The sequence below is a fragment of the Neopelma chrysocephalum genome, unplaced genomic scaffold (assembly GCF_003984885.1).
Source record: "Neopelma chrysocephalum unplaced genomic scaffold, ASM398488v2 Primary Assembly neopelma1_24, whole genome shotgun sequence".
Taxonomy (NCBI): Eukaryota; Metazoa; Chordata; class Aves; order Passeriformes; family Pipridae; genus Neopelma; species Neopelma chrysocephalum.
Genome location: NW_020897693.1, coordinates 19,881,409 through 19,896,123, shown reverse-complemented (window position 1 = coordinate 19,896,123; position 14,715 = coordinate 19,881,409). Strand labels below are relative to the sequence as shown.

The 14,715-nt window shown below is 36.4% G+C and overlaps 1 protein-coding gene across 2 annotated transcripts in view; it reads right to left on the bottom strand.

Moving 5' to 3' along the window:
* The window catches only part of STARD9 (StAR related lipid transfer domain containing 9), a 98,665-nt gene that overhangs the window by 26,225 nt on the left and 57,725 nt on the right, over positions 1-14,715 (bottom strand). The window contains exons 17-21 of one of the 2 annotated variants that reach the window (XM_027706901.1): positions 11,649-11,700; positions 10,616-10,753; positions 9,701-9,783; positions 8,589-8,692; positions 5,175-5,222 (exon numbers count right to left, since the gene is read on the bottom strand). In XM_027706901.1, coding sequence (XP_027562702.1) covers positions 5,175-5,222; positions 8,589-8,692; positions 9,701-9,783; positions 10,616-10,753; positions 11,649-11,700 — 425 coding nt within the window. Of the gene's footprint in view, positions 1-2,344; positions 3,301-5,174; positions 5,223-8,588; positions 8,693-9,700; positions 9,784-10,615; positions 10,754-11,648; positions 11,701-14,715 lie in introns of those variants that run through there. The other variant, XM_027706905.1, reaches the window with a different exon arrangement.

Sequence of the window (14,715 nt, the reverse complement as noted above, 5' to 3'; positions counted from 1 at the left end):
TCATTTAGGAAAAGCTCCCATAATTTCAATGGTAACTCTGAATGCAGCTTTGAGATAATTTTCCATATGTTCCAAGGGAAATGTAATGGAGCAGCCATATACTCTGGATGTTAAAGTACTGATCTGAGACGAGATCTTTGATTTTGGAGCAGTGACATCACCTTTGTGCTTTCACCTACTTGGGCTGCAAGGTCTTCAGGGCGAGGGCTGCCTCTGGATGCCTGTGCACTAAACCTAGCAGAGTCTCTGTGCATACTCTGATGATGGAATAGTCTTTAATCTGTTCTACTAATAGACATAACTGACTAACAGGTTCTGATTCCTAGGATGGTATGAAAGTTGAAAAATATGAGTCTGTTACTGGTCTCACATGACCTTGGGCAAGTCACTTCGTGTGAGACACGTGTGAAAGATGCAAAGTACATTCATACAAGAGAAGTGATGAGGAACGATTAGCATTATCAAACATCAGGAAGTCAAGTATCAGAAGAACTGATTTCTATTAATTTATCATTATTAGGACCATTCTGTATGAGATTAGGGAAACAAGTCATTGCCAGCAGGGTGAAAAGCAAAGCATGATAGTAAAACAGTAGAGAAAGAATTCTTGTTCTGCAACTGTTTAATAAAACTAGATAAAGTAAAATTCCTCTTATAAAATACCTCTCATTCTTCCTAACCACTTTTAGCTCTCAGCCAATCTTTCCGTAAAATTGACTTATCAGAGTTCAAACCATTTACAAACTGAAACCCAAACCTTTTAAGTATATGAATCAACTCAGTGTTGCATTTAAATCCAAAGACTTAACAATGCTTGCAGAGGTGGTTAGGTAACATCTGTTTACAGCTGGGAGGGGGTCACAAGCTTTTCCCATACTTTTCAACATTGCTGAAACCACACTCCACCCCCACATTATAAAGTATCAGAGATAAGCAATGCAGACAATGCACGTGGAAGCGTGCTGTTTGCGGTTCTCAGCAGCACTAGCATATTCCCTCATGTGTGTGGTAATGGCTTTTTGCTGAACTAATATGAAACTGTGAGATCCTTTCCAACAGGCATGTGTGTTTGCACACAGAGCAGAACACGATGCGGGCCAAACTGATGTTACTAATCATAGTTCCATACTACAACTACACCCCAGAAAGGCAGAGTACAGAGGCATATCCGTACTTCACTTTAAACCTTGGAAAAACAAACACAGCACAGCAACCACTGCAGTATTATTTCTGCTTTTGTTCAGGTGATGTAGCTAGTTGGTACAATTCTCTCTCTGTAAGGTTAGTTTCTGTAATAAAATACTGTTGCTAAATGTATATATACAAATTGCAGTTTTTGGTGTTCTTTCAGTGTCTTTTTGCTTCATCTCCTAATTTTCAATAGTACAAAAAAAACTCCAGGCAGGGCAGTAAAGACAGGTGTGATACACAGATTTCACATCAAATACTCTTTTTTTGAAACTGCTTCTTAAAGACAGTTTTCTCAAGTGGAACAAAAAGAGAACAAAAATTCATGCAGAGCCACTTACATAATACATTTTTGCCAGAAGATATTTTCCCTCTGGCTGTGAGACTACTGACTGTGAGAGCAAAATGACTGTCTGGTTTGGGATACAGATCTCTCTCTCACAAAAACTGCTGAAACCAAGAGCATAAAGTCAGAATGCTCCTTTTCTACCTTTGAACGTGCTATGTCATGTCAACACACTCTTGCTGGGTTTGGAAATAACATGACAGACTAAACTAAGAAATGAGATGACAGTGGCTCAGAAAGAAAATAACAGATTCGCACACACTTCATAACTAAATCATCTGATATACAACCTAAAGAACAATCAGTTTTTATAATATATGTTTGAATGATTAAACTAAAAACAAATATCAATACAGTTAACATAAGAATTTAGCCCAATTTTGTAATAGGTAGATGAGATTACTTCTTTCTTTAATGTTTAATCAGATGTACTGTTAAATTTAGACTTGAACTACTGGAATACTATGAGATACAGGAATCAAGCACAGACTGCTATTGCTCATATTCCTGCTTTTCCTCATAAGCAATCTACACTCAATATAGTTCTAGCAGGAATTAATATAACCTCAGGACAAACATAAGAGAAACAGCTTCACTTCTGTAGGTATCAAGACATACATAAAATCTTGGTTTCACAGGACCAGCATACTCTGGCATACAGCATATAAAGAAAAGCAGCCCTGCAGAGAATTTCATAAAAGCATGCAGATTTCTAGGTGTACCAAATGCAGCAAGAAGTGTCAACAGTTACCCCTTCTCCAAGTAAACCTTTGAAAACAGCAAGTAAAATTACAACAAAAAGACACCAACCTTAAACTAAAGATAATCATAAATTACTGAGAAAATTTTCATATTATACCAATTCTGCCGGCGTGTTTTTCCATCTCATTTTTCTCTCAACAAAATTTGCACGTTGCATGCTAAATGAACCATCTGTAAATCCACATTTTTTTCCAGCCGGTTTTGTTGTCAGCTCTCTGGGATCCTATTGTGCAATTCTCCTCCCCTCTTCCCCAAACACTTCTGCTGATGCAGAGGCTGGCGGCTGCTACAGCATAATGCAGTTTCCAGTAACTATGGCAGCAATAGCTCTGTGGTGAGGCTGAATACCTGCTGCAACAAAATCTTAAGGCTCAAATAGAGAAACTCCAATGAAAATAATCACTGTTGGTAAAAGCTGAAATGTGCCAGTTTTTCAAAAGAAAACATCAGTCGAGTTAGCATCCCCATCTTTGTGGCTGCCTAGTGTTCAAATCCCATTTTTCTTTTACAAATGCTTTTTTCCAAGAGAAGGAGAGTCAAAAATAAAGCAGAAAAAAAGATGCTGGCAAGGCATTTTGCACTCTTATGAATCCCACACTGAGAGCAATCACAAGTCAGAGTTAAAAAGCCTATCCACTAATATACATCCACACAACTCCCCACACCCCCTCCTGCTCTATCTTTCCCCTCCACACGTGTCCAATCCGGGGCACTTCCCACAGGGCCTCAGAGCATCACACAGCAGCAGGCACCACGCAGCTGCACAGGATCATACATCTGCTTCTGCCTAGCACAGAGGCCCAAACCTCTCCCTTCTCCCCCTAAAGCAAAGGGAAGAGGAATGAAGAAGATATGAATACCTTGTATTCTGAAGGAATGCCACTCACAGAATTCAAAGCAAAAGTTGGGTATTGGTGGGCAGGAGATGGGAGTCAGAAATCAGTCAGAAAGGCCATCAGAGTCAGAGAGCTTTAGAAATAAGAGATCTTTGGAAATGTACATGTAGATTAATTCCCTCCACAGAAGTTACCGTCATGTGAAGTATTATTTGGATTTCTGATTAACTGGCTTGCTTACAGAAAAAGCACACCTGTGCTTCTTATATGTGTGGTTTTTTTAGCCTTTCCATGCAAAACCTCTTTTTCTTTGCCTAAGGCCCCAAAATAGCAGTAAGGCAATGACTTATTTAAGGCATCCCCTTAAATACATCTCTAAAATGGACCTCTTTCTGGCAAAGAGTCACAGGTACAAGACACAGCCGCACACTCCAGTAAAGGTTACTCCTTTCTTGCTCAATTCCAGTTCAGCTAACACGGGTTTTCCCTTCACAATTTCAGTTATATATAGAATTAGTTCCCCTGCTAACCCACTATACGTGATTCTCCTGCAAGTTGTAGAGTTTCTGTAATTGACACAGTGCACTTCTCTGTGAAATGGAATATTTGAGGGATCTTTTAAGACATGCAAAAGATTTCTTAAATTTTTTTTTAATTTCTTTTTTTGTAGAGCACTTTGAAATTCTCAGATGAAAGCTGTTAGTGAGAACTCAGAGTATTTTAAAAATATTAGTTGAGCATGTTAACTCTACCATATTAGAATAATAACTGTGTTGTGTTATTCTGTATCAGATTTTTTTTCTCCCCAGTTTAACAATGTTGGTATTTTCAAGGAAAGGGAGTTTAAACATGTTCCAAGCAGATAAAATTAAGTCAGTGTGTTGCCATACCACTTGACTCTAATGGAGCAACTCCACTGTTGCATTTTTTTTTCCAAACCAACAAGACAATAAAATCAGAGTTTATATTTATATGCCATATAGTGTTAAGGCAATGACAGGAGCAAGACTTTATTATCGACTTATTTGTGGAGACACTATAATCTGATGACTGATGCCATTCACAAGCCTTCTGTGTGTTTGCTGGCTGACAGCAAACACCAGAAATTTCAAGTGTTGGGACTCTTCTGAGTGGAGTGTATGAGGAAGCAACCAAGAGTAAAATGAATCATATCCCTTTTCAAGGAAATTTTCATGCCTGAAGTTTTAATATTTGTGTGCAATGGTAGAAATTTTTTTCTCTCTCATTTCTCAAAATATTCTAATGTACAATTAAAGGTTGAATTGGTAATTCAATTTATGAAAAGCAGATGAGAAAAATATTGTCATACTGACAGCATGGGAGATAAGACTCCTATCATTAAGTAACCATTACTGTAATATATATGTTGATATGTTCTAAAATAAGAATCCAGAAGGAAGCAAAGTACTATCAGTTCTTGGTGAAAAAGTCCTTAAACCCATGGAAACCAAACAATTTCTGAATTATTTCTATGTGGAGCTGCTGTGCTTCTGTGCATGAACGAACCATATTCGATGCTCGGAATTATTTTTTTTTGACTCTTCCTTTAAGCCATTTTATTCTCAGCAGAAGAGAACCCAATTTGTCCAAGGAATTTTCAATACAGTAATGAGTATTCACAGTACCAACTATTGACATAAAATTTAATATATTTAGGGGTCTAATATGCTGTAAATTAGCAGCAGGTTGAGAGTAAACCCCACTGTAGTCATGCTTTTAAATGCAGGTTACACATGCAACAAAGATACAAACCATTTGCACAAAATCTAGAATTAAGAAAGAACATGGTTGCAGAGACTTGCCTGTAATGCAGCAGCACATACAGATTCTTGTTTCAATACGATAAAATAACTTGACTTAAAGCTTGAAGTTTAGTGTGTTGCAATATGATAAAATATTTTGAATTAAAGTTTGAAGTCTAGTTTCCAACTCTACTGGAGGAAATCAGTGTAGCACAGGAGAATGATAAAACTAATGGGGTCAAAAATTTCAGCATGCTTTAGACACATTAATATTCTTACCTTAGTTCAGGACAACACTTGTTTTCTTTACAGTTTCTACATTTTTGACTGTAAAAATAAAAACAGGAAATCATAAATATTTTCCAAAAAAGTAGAAAAAACTTCACTGAAGCCTACTATACACAAAGATGTTATTGTTATTTTCAGGAGAGGAAGACTCCAGGTTGCTAGCAGCTAGGAGAACACCAAGAACTATTAAGTGAGAGGGGAGACAAAGAGAAAGACACACACACACACACAGAGCTTTCCCCGTTCTTATATTTTCCTTTAAGCATCTCTTTCTGACAGAGACAAGACCCTGCATTAGGGTGAACTTTTTACTGCTGAGCAAATAAGCACTCTCGTAGTCCCCTTAGTCCTGTATTACAGTTTGGAAACAGACAAACCTGTGACTGGTTTTGGCTGACATAAAGTCTCTTCATAGTGGCTAGTAGGGGGCTGTGTTTTGGATTTGTGCTGAATGCAGGGTTGATAATATAGAGATGTTGTTGTTATTGCTGAGCAGGACTTTCACAGAGCCAAGGCCTTTTCTGCTTTTTGTACTGCCACTCGGGCAAGGAAGTTGGGGATGCAAGGGAGGTTGGGAAGAGACACAACTGGGGCAGGTGACCTAAACTGACCAAAGGGATATTCTAGACCATATGACATAATGCTCAGTATATAAAATTGAGGGAAGAAGGAGGATGTTTGGAGTGACAGTGTTTGTCTTCCCAAGTGTGGTGGGTCTGGCTGAGCTGGAATTTATTTCCCCATAGTAGCCCTCACAGTCCTGTGGTCTGCATTGGTAGCTTGAGGAGTGTTGATAACACACACATGTTTTGGCTACTGCTGAGCACAGCACTGTAACATTCCTTCTTCAATTGAGGGTGAGATCCTGGGAGGGGACACAAGTAGGCCAGCTGACCCACACTGACCAAGGGGATATTCCATAGCATATGACGTCAACCCAGATATAAAAGCTGAAGCAAGGAGCAGGACCGGAGGTGCTCATTGTCTCTGATGGCTGCCTGCTGACAACCATTACACGTGCTGGAGCCCTGCTTCTCAGAGAAGTGGCTGACCATCGCTGCTGATGGGAAGTAGAGATTAATTGCTGGCTCCTGCTTTGTGCGTGCGCACGCTGCTTTTGCTTTCTTTTTTTTGCATCAATATAAACTGCCTTACCGCAACCCACAATTTGTGCTGTTTTCTTTCCCCACCTTACTCTCTCCCCTATCTGGCTGGGAAGGAGAGGGATAGAGCAGCTGAGCAGGCACCTGGCGTTCAGCCAAGGTGAACTCACCACACAAGTAACCATTACATGTGATGGGGCCCTGCTCTCCTGGAGATGGCTGAACACCTGGGAAGCAGTGAATTAATCTCTTGTTTTGTTTTGCTTGTGGCTTTTGCTTTCCCTATTAAACTGTCTTTATCTCAACCCATGAATTTTCTGGCTCTTACCCTTCCAATTCTCTCCCCGACCCCACTGGTGGCAGAGCGACAAGTAGCTATGTGGGGCTTGGCTGCTGTCTGGGGTTAAACCATGACAATGCTTTTTAGTACTTGACATTGACTTTTCTTCATGGAAGTGGGACATTTGAGAGACCACATATATAGTTTTATTCTTATAATATAGATCTTAGGCTAAATGTCTCAATCACAATGCCCTCCATGAGCAAAACTACTTGTCTGTACAGAAACACAGACTCACTGGTTACTGTAAAGGAAGACTCAGTGGATCAAATTCAGTTTACCTATGGCAAATAACTATTCAAGAGGAAAAAAAAGACCACTGTATTATGTAAGATGAGAAACTACTATTATTAGACATAGTTGATAGCTTATTTCTGTAAGATATGGACATTCATAAAAATCAAGCAAATGCAATGCCATAATGTTTTTCATTTTCACTGAAGTAACCATTTGAAACTTTCTAGTTAAGCATGAGGGTAATGTTAAACAATGTAATATGCTTGTAATATCCTCTGTCCAAGTGATTAAAAAAATTGATCAACACAAACAAATCTGCTATCTCAACATGGTCTGGAAAAAAATCAATCAGAAATGTTCTGCAGTTTTGTCAGGTTAAAAAGGGGGAAAACAAGAGCAAATTTGTGATAAACTGTTCACAATGCTTCTGGATTTCTGCAGGGTTTTCTAGGATCATCAAAAAACTTCTATGACAAAAGCTCCACATCTGATGTTTACACCCATGTAAAGAGCACCTTGGTATCTACTTTTGAAGGTTGTTAGACAAACTCTTGTTTTAAAAATTCTTTGTCATTTTACCAAAGAAAATAATAGCAATGATGTGTAAAATATTCATCAGTAAAGAAGCAAAATGAAATAACATTTTTTATAGACAGGTATCACTGCAGCAAATGAAAAGCAAATGCAGAGATTAGATACATTAAAGAGAACACATAAAAACACACCATTCAAGGTGGAAAGAAGCCATTTGACTAGAACTATGAAGAGATGTTCTAAATAAAGATAACATTTTATACTTATAAAAATGAGATGAGATACTTCCTCTAGAAAAAGATAAAAGACTCTCAGTATGTTACCACACCAAAACCACTCTAGCAAGAAGCAGAACTATCAACAGATATGAATGAAAAGATGGCTGTTTCTTGCCTTTAACAGGTCAATTGAATGTGCCAGGCTGAGAGGAATTAAAAAAGAGAAATAATCCAATTACATTTAATTCTGTGATATTCTATTTTCAATGTTATGAACTAAACCAGAAGATATCTCAATTAATTTTCATGATACATATTAATCAGTCTTCATCATACCAATCCTTTCCATTTCAGAAAGGCTCTGCCATAAAAGCATACACTAAACACTGAGTATGAGCAGCCCTTCAACATTTTGAAAGCAGTATATGCCTTATTTACTCTTCAGCTAAAAAAAAAAAAAAAAGAGGGAATGACATTGGCTTTCTGAGATGAAGGGCTCAATGAGGACTTGAACTTAAAGGAATTTATGAACAAACAAACCTGATGTCCACAACAAATTAGCAGGGAAAGTGAATTGGTAATAGTTAACTTGGCTAAATCATATCCTGAAAAGTCCATTCTGTGCACTGAAGTAAGAATATTGTAAAAATTATAGATTAGCTGTAAATCAAAACAGCTATAATGGAGATGTGCAAGTCAACTGAATTAAGGTTGTCTGACAGTCTCATCTGAGGCATTTTCTTAATTGTGCATCCCTAAATGATTTTTCAGGTTTGTTGCTTGGGTATCTTAATGCTCTATTTTAGTGAGTTGGCCAGTGGACTTTCTCGGACATTTTTATTTGATATCTTAACAACATGATAGGACTTTTCTATATATAGCTTTCTTTTTGCCTAACCAAGTCCCTGGTTTAAGACATAATCCCGCAAGAGAAATTGTTTGTTCGATTGTTTTTTCTTAGTTTTAAACTTACTTGTAAAGAGAAGAAAGGACATAATGTGGAGAATTGGTGCAATTTCCATCTAAGTTGAGCCAGTCCAAAGCTCCACAACTCAGAGTGGGTGGGGTTTCATTAATCTACAAAACATGAGACAGGAAAAAAAAATAAATCACAGCAGCCCAGGAACTTCCAAGTTATCATTGATACCTCTGTTGTTAACTATGCAATGCTGCATAATAGCTCCCATGTGAGTTTATAATCTCACACTTCTGCTTAGTCTTTGATAATGAGCAAAATTGCTAAGTATTTGTTACTGAGTACATCTCTTTTTGCAGCTCTATTTTAATGTACTGCATGTTTCATTAATCAAGAAATTAAGAAGGAAAACAAAAAAAAAGTTAAGCCCCTTATCTCAACTACAGAAGTGAGTACAAAAGGACAGTTGAGTGGAAGGTATAAAATGTTACTACATGAAAATCCATTCTAAAAGGTGGATTCTTGCCAATATCAGTTGATAATATGGTTAACCCCTAAACCAGAAAATTTATATTCCTTAAGTTTGGTTTCGTAGTTACATCTGCTAGTAATTTTAAGAATTATCTCATTTTTTAAATATTATTGAACTAGCTAACCAAATAATATCTTACAGTAGTTAGTTCCTGAGCTTAACATACCAAGAAATATTTTATCTATTTCTGATGTATGTAAAAGTTAAGTGCTTCCAAAGTCAGTAATACTTAAGTACATAATCCCATAAATTTTCATTTCACCTTGTTCAAGACAGTGAAATGACAGAGAAAGAAGATGATTCAGGAAATTATCTGATGTGGAAAGATTCTTAACTGGTCTTTTCGCTGCGGCATTCTGCCTTTTTGATTCAATCCTACTGTAGTCATGACTAGAAATAGGAAACACTAAATTATTCAAGGGATCTGCATCATCTTTTGCTAAGCACATCTGAAAGAAGTGCTAGTGTCCTCCCACAAAAGGTTTAGTGTCATTACAGACCATTAGATGGAGGAAATGAAGCAAGTGAATATGATGACAAGAAGAAACATTATCTTTATCAGACTGGCTTTTAAGAAGAAAAAACCCAGGAAAATAAATGAAAAATTAGGCGAGAAAAATACAGTTTTAGAACGTACTGATCTTCTTTGTCTTAAGATAGCAGCTTCTGCTGGGTGATTGAATCTAAACTTATGAGACTTGCCAAGGACAACAAGGGCCCCTGTGAAAAAAAATAAATTAGACATTTACAGAGACAATTCATCAAACTACTACAGAATAGTATGTTAAAAAAATGAATTCTGACCAACAGCTTTCTGACCATCACAGAACAGAGAACTCTTTTAAAATTTGCCACTATGGAATGGCAGAATTATCATTCTGTAATAACAGCATCCAAGCAAACTAATCTTGGAGATCTCTGCAAACCAAACATAACAGTAAATTCCCTGTTCACATTAAAGGCCAGCATGACTTCATACCAAAAACTTAACCAACCCACCACTGAAGACTTGTTTTTACACTGTCTGTTTAAGAATCTAGATAACTGCAACTTCACAGAAGTTGAATTGTTATTTAAAACAACCTCAAAATATGGCAGCCTGATCCATTTATTCTGAATTTATTCATCATCACCTATGACTTAGTGGCTTGTAGCCTCTACCTAAATACACTGTGAAAAAGCTGAAGGTCATTTCAACCATGTTACATAATTGCCAAAAAAATCCCTTTAGTGGTCAGCTGGCTTAGAGCCAGTCTCCACTACTTTACACTATAGTGCCTCTGCATATAGGTGTTCCCTTTTCAGAAGGCTACAGACTACTATTGCCAAAAGGAGTCAGAATATTTTCACCAATGTCTTAATTTTATTTCTGTGGGGCAGTTAATTTATTTGTTCCAATCTGGAAGCTCTAGCCATGGATCAAACCTGGGCAGCACTAGCTGACTGAGAGATAACTTTTTTAGATCTGCTCAAATTCCATAAATCCTTATCTGTGAAATCCAGTGGTAAATTAATTATAACATAGCATTCACAGAAAAAACCCAAATCTTACCTTGTGACAGACGACATGATCCAGTGACTTCACATCCATTCACACAGCAGTGTGCACCTGGAGCTGGTCGCAGGGTCACGATCCCACAGTTGTTGTCTATCATACAATGATTCCTTTCAATCCACTGTCCCTGCAAAACTACAGTGTATAGATTTATCTCACCTGTTGAAGAGGTTGGGTTATTTTCCTCAGGATAGAGTACCACTCACTGTTTGACACTATGCACAGAGAACTACATCATGTGCAGAACAAGGAGATTAAATTGCCATCTTTGACTGCTAGTCAAGTACTCGGTCACAGAAAAAACTTATTATTGAAACTCATTATTGAAAATAGTGAGATTGTTTCTTTATTTCTGGTTCTGGAAAACTATACATCGCTTTCTAATTTGTGAGCTGATGTGCAAATTCTTCTATTGTGCTGTATTTTCTTAATGCCATTATGGAATTTACTCTTTATATTTTACTAATCTACTGGCAGAAAATAATCAAACTTAACCAAGCTTAGCAGAACCTAACCAAAGCTGAGATTTTACAAGGTTTCCATTTCAGTATAAAGTTTCAGTTCTCTATCATATTACCTAGCTCTTGAGATTGACTGCTAAAATTAAAAGCAGAAATTAAATTAAATAAAAGATATTCTGAATAATTTGAATTTTATACCTAAAACACTCTGTTCAAGTAGAGTTGAAAAGCATTTTCAATGTCTCACGATCACTTGTGCCACTAGTTTAGGATAGAATATATGAGGATTTGGATGTTAAATGAAGATATTTTTAAACTCTAGTGTAGTATTTCACAAGTGGGAAGAAAATTCTGAAGACATCTCAATCAGGTCAACACCACTGACTTCTCAGACTCTTAAACAAAAAATAACAGATTTTAGCCAACTTAAACAATTAGTCTCTTCTATTTACCTTCTTCTGCAAAGAAATTGACAAACAAACATTACCTATCTATTACACATGACAAATGTAAACCTCTTGGTTTGACCTGACGGTATCATAAAATAATTTGTAATATCATTCTCTTACCAATGTCTTGATCTTGGTCTGAATCACTTCTTCCAATTTTGGTTGTTCCTTCCTAAAACAAGAAAAGAACTAATTTAAAAGTTGGTTGAGGAAAGTGGATTATATATACTAATTAAAAAAGCTTTGGTACAGCATCTTAGCAAACACCTGAAATAAATTGCCTCTCAATGACTGCATTGTTTGAAGCAAACACTATGTAATTGGTAATGCTTCAGTCTGTTGTCCCCCCTAGTGTTGTAATTACTTCTCATCATGCAGCTATGTCAGCTTCTATGACTCCTGTAGATGAAGTAACTCCTAATAGATGACTTTTGGACTGTGTTTGAGACAAATATTTTAAATATGAACACACATCCTGATGCTTTGAACTTTTATAGTGAGACTTATTGTTTGTAGAAAAGAGAGTATGCTTTTAATAAATATCCATGGAGAAAGAAAGAAGCTGCAAAATGATTATTCACTTAACTAGGCTTTTCAGATACAAAAGTCGTAGAATTCCTAATTTGTAAGGGCACTTTGTCATAGTTTATGAATTCTTCAATCTAACTACTAAGGAAGAACTTTTTTCTGAAAACTAAATGACATCTATGAAAAGTCTTCTTAGTGCTTATGGTATATCGGCAAGTTCTCAAACCTGAAGATTCAATAACTTCAATGAAAGGAATTGCCTAGGAACAAAAGTCTACAGAATACAGTATTTCTATGGTACACTGCAAATACCAGTAATTTAAACAATACCAGGAGGAAAAAAAAATACCAAAAGAAGCCAATCAATTTACCACCTGTCTATTACTTTCTGTTACCAGTTCTACACTTTTTCCTAGGAAATCAAAGCAAAATAATTTCTGAATTCTAAAGAGAGACTATACTTGGTTATGGTAAAGTGATTAGTAAACACACTCTAAAATTACTTTAGTGGCAACTCTTTGGGTCATATTAAAATTAAGTATGGACAGTAAACTATGTGATTTTTGTATTCATATTAGAATAAATTGAATATGCTCTCTTCTCCGAGCGTATTGTAACCTAGATTTAAAGATGAAGCAAGAAGCAGTAATCAGAAGCCTGAATGCTGGGAAAACAGAAGCTGTTTAAGATGATGCAGTTATGGGTAATTATGGATAAATCACAGTGGATTTCTGCACTGGAGGGAAAGGGAATGGTTATCATTCAGCTCCTCACAGTGCTCAGCTATCTGAACCAACTAACAGACTCCTCTGGCACAAGCCCTGCTGAGACTTCCCTTGCTGGAAAGGCTGAAAGCTGGATTGTGCCCAGTGCCCCTGCTTTGGAGTAATTACCAAGATACATGCCAGTTTAATGTTCAGTGGACTCAACTGCAAAATGTCCACCTGGGTTGACCACAACTTCCAGAAAACTTATGATCCATATGTCCTTTGACTCACCTCACTCAATCAAGTGAGTTAGCAACGTGTATTTTACACAAAGAGAAGTAAACCAACTCCTAAAAGATCTCCTTATCAATTATCTTCTTCACTAAGCAAGGAAATAGTTATTGTAATTCCAAAAGAAACTTTTTCCAACTTGCTGAAATAACTCTCTGATAATACAAATTAATTTTAAAAAGTGTATTACAGCAGTACTGGCTCATGAAATTCACAGTAGTATCTCAGTTCGTTGGAGTGATTCTGGGTGAGTTTAAAACCAACCATAAACTGCAGGTGAGAGCAAGGGTACAGATACAATACAAGCAAACTAACCCAACTTGAGAAAACAAAACAAAAATAGCCATAAACCAGGCCCGTGTTGATTTCATTTTTTTAAATGCTATTACTGAGCTAATAATTTCAATATTTATACTCTTTTCCAATTGAATATTGAGTATTCTACCTGAAAAAGTGAAAGACGTTTCAGATGAAATAACTGCACAACCTGACCTTAACATGTACATCTTTACATCTGTTGAAGTGCTTTTATATAGTTACCCTCTTCTGGTTGTATCTCATGGCTAAGGGTAGAATTCCCAAGGTATATATTGCAGAATCATAAAGACTGAGATTGCTTTCCCCCTTCACTTTCAGGAGTACTAGAACTTTCAAAAAAGTTTATGAAGTACATCTTTTACTAAAACAATGTAAAGAAATCCCATATTTTTAAGCTTTGCAAAAAAGGTCAGTTAATTTATAGGAAAACATGTATCTTCTATTAATGAAAGCCAGAAAATTAAGTGTAGTCACAGCATTGATTAGTGCAATTAATATTATGGAATATCAAGAGACTAAAAGAGTAACACAAAATTTATTCTACATGATCTGAAAACTGCTGCCATGACCTCTCTCTAAAAGTACAATGTAAAGTGCTATTATATGTTTAAGCCCTGTTATGTAAGGAACTGCTAACGTTTTACCTTCTTGCTGTTCAGATGAAGGTAACAGACACCAGAGACTAAAAGATGTAAAGCACAAAGAAAAGAAAAGGCAGCATCTAGGAGCAAAGAAAGAAGGGGCAAAGATGTTAGTGTGATAGAGACACGAATGACTTCAGAAGGTGACCCTTCAAACCAGGTTACTCCATTGAAATGAATATATTTAAATTACTTTAGTTGTTGTCAAAATTAGTATGGGAAAACATTTGCTGTTTCCAAAATGGCACATAACATTAAAACATTTAAGTAGTAGCAATTGCTTCTAATAAACATTTAATGTCAATGTAGGGTTGAGTAGTTGAAGTTGCATGTTGATCAGCACTGGACATCATTACTTGGTTCCTAATTATTACCTGGTACAATTTCTTTGTGCTGGCATGAGAAAAATTAGTCAAGTTTCTCTTCCAACTTGGTAAAAGAACAGTATGATTTCTGTTTTAAATGTTTGTTGTAACTTTTAAGAGGAATTAAAAAAATCCTCTGTCTTAAACTATATCAATCACCACAAAACCTAGCTTTGGATAAAGATTTTTTATTAGTAGACAGATACATGATTTTCAAACATATTTAACACGTTTTGGCAATGAGTGCACCTCTGTAGAGGTGCCCATCCATCATTCCTTTCACATTAAACGGCACAAATATTTCAGTAATTTCCATTCATTTAAACAACATTAAAAA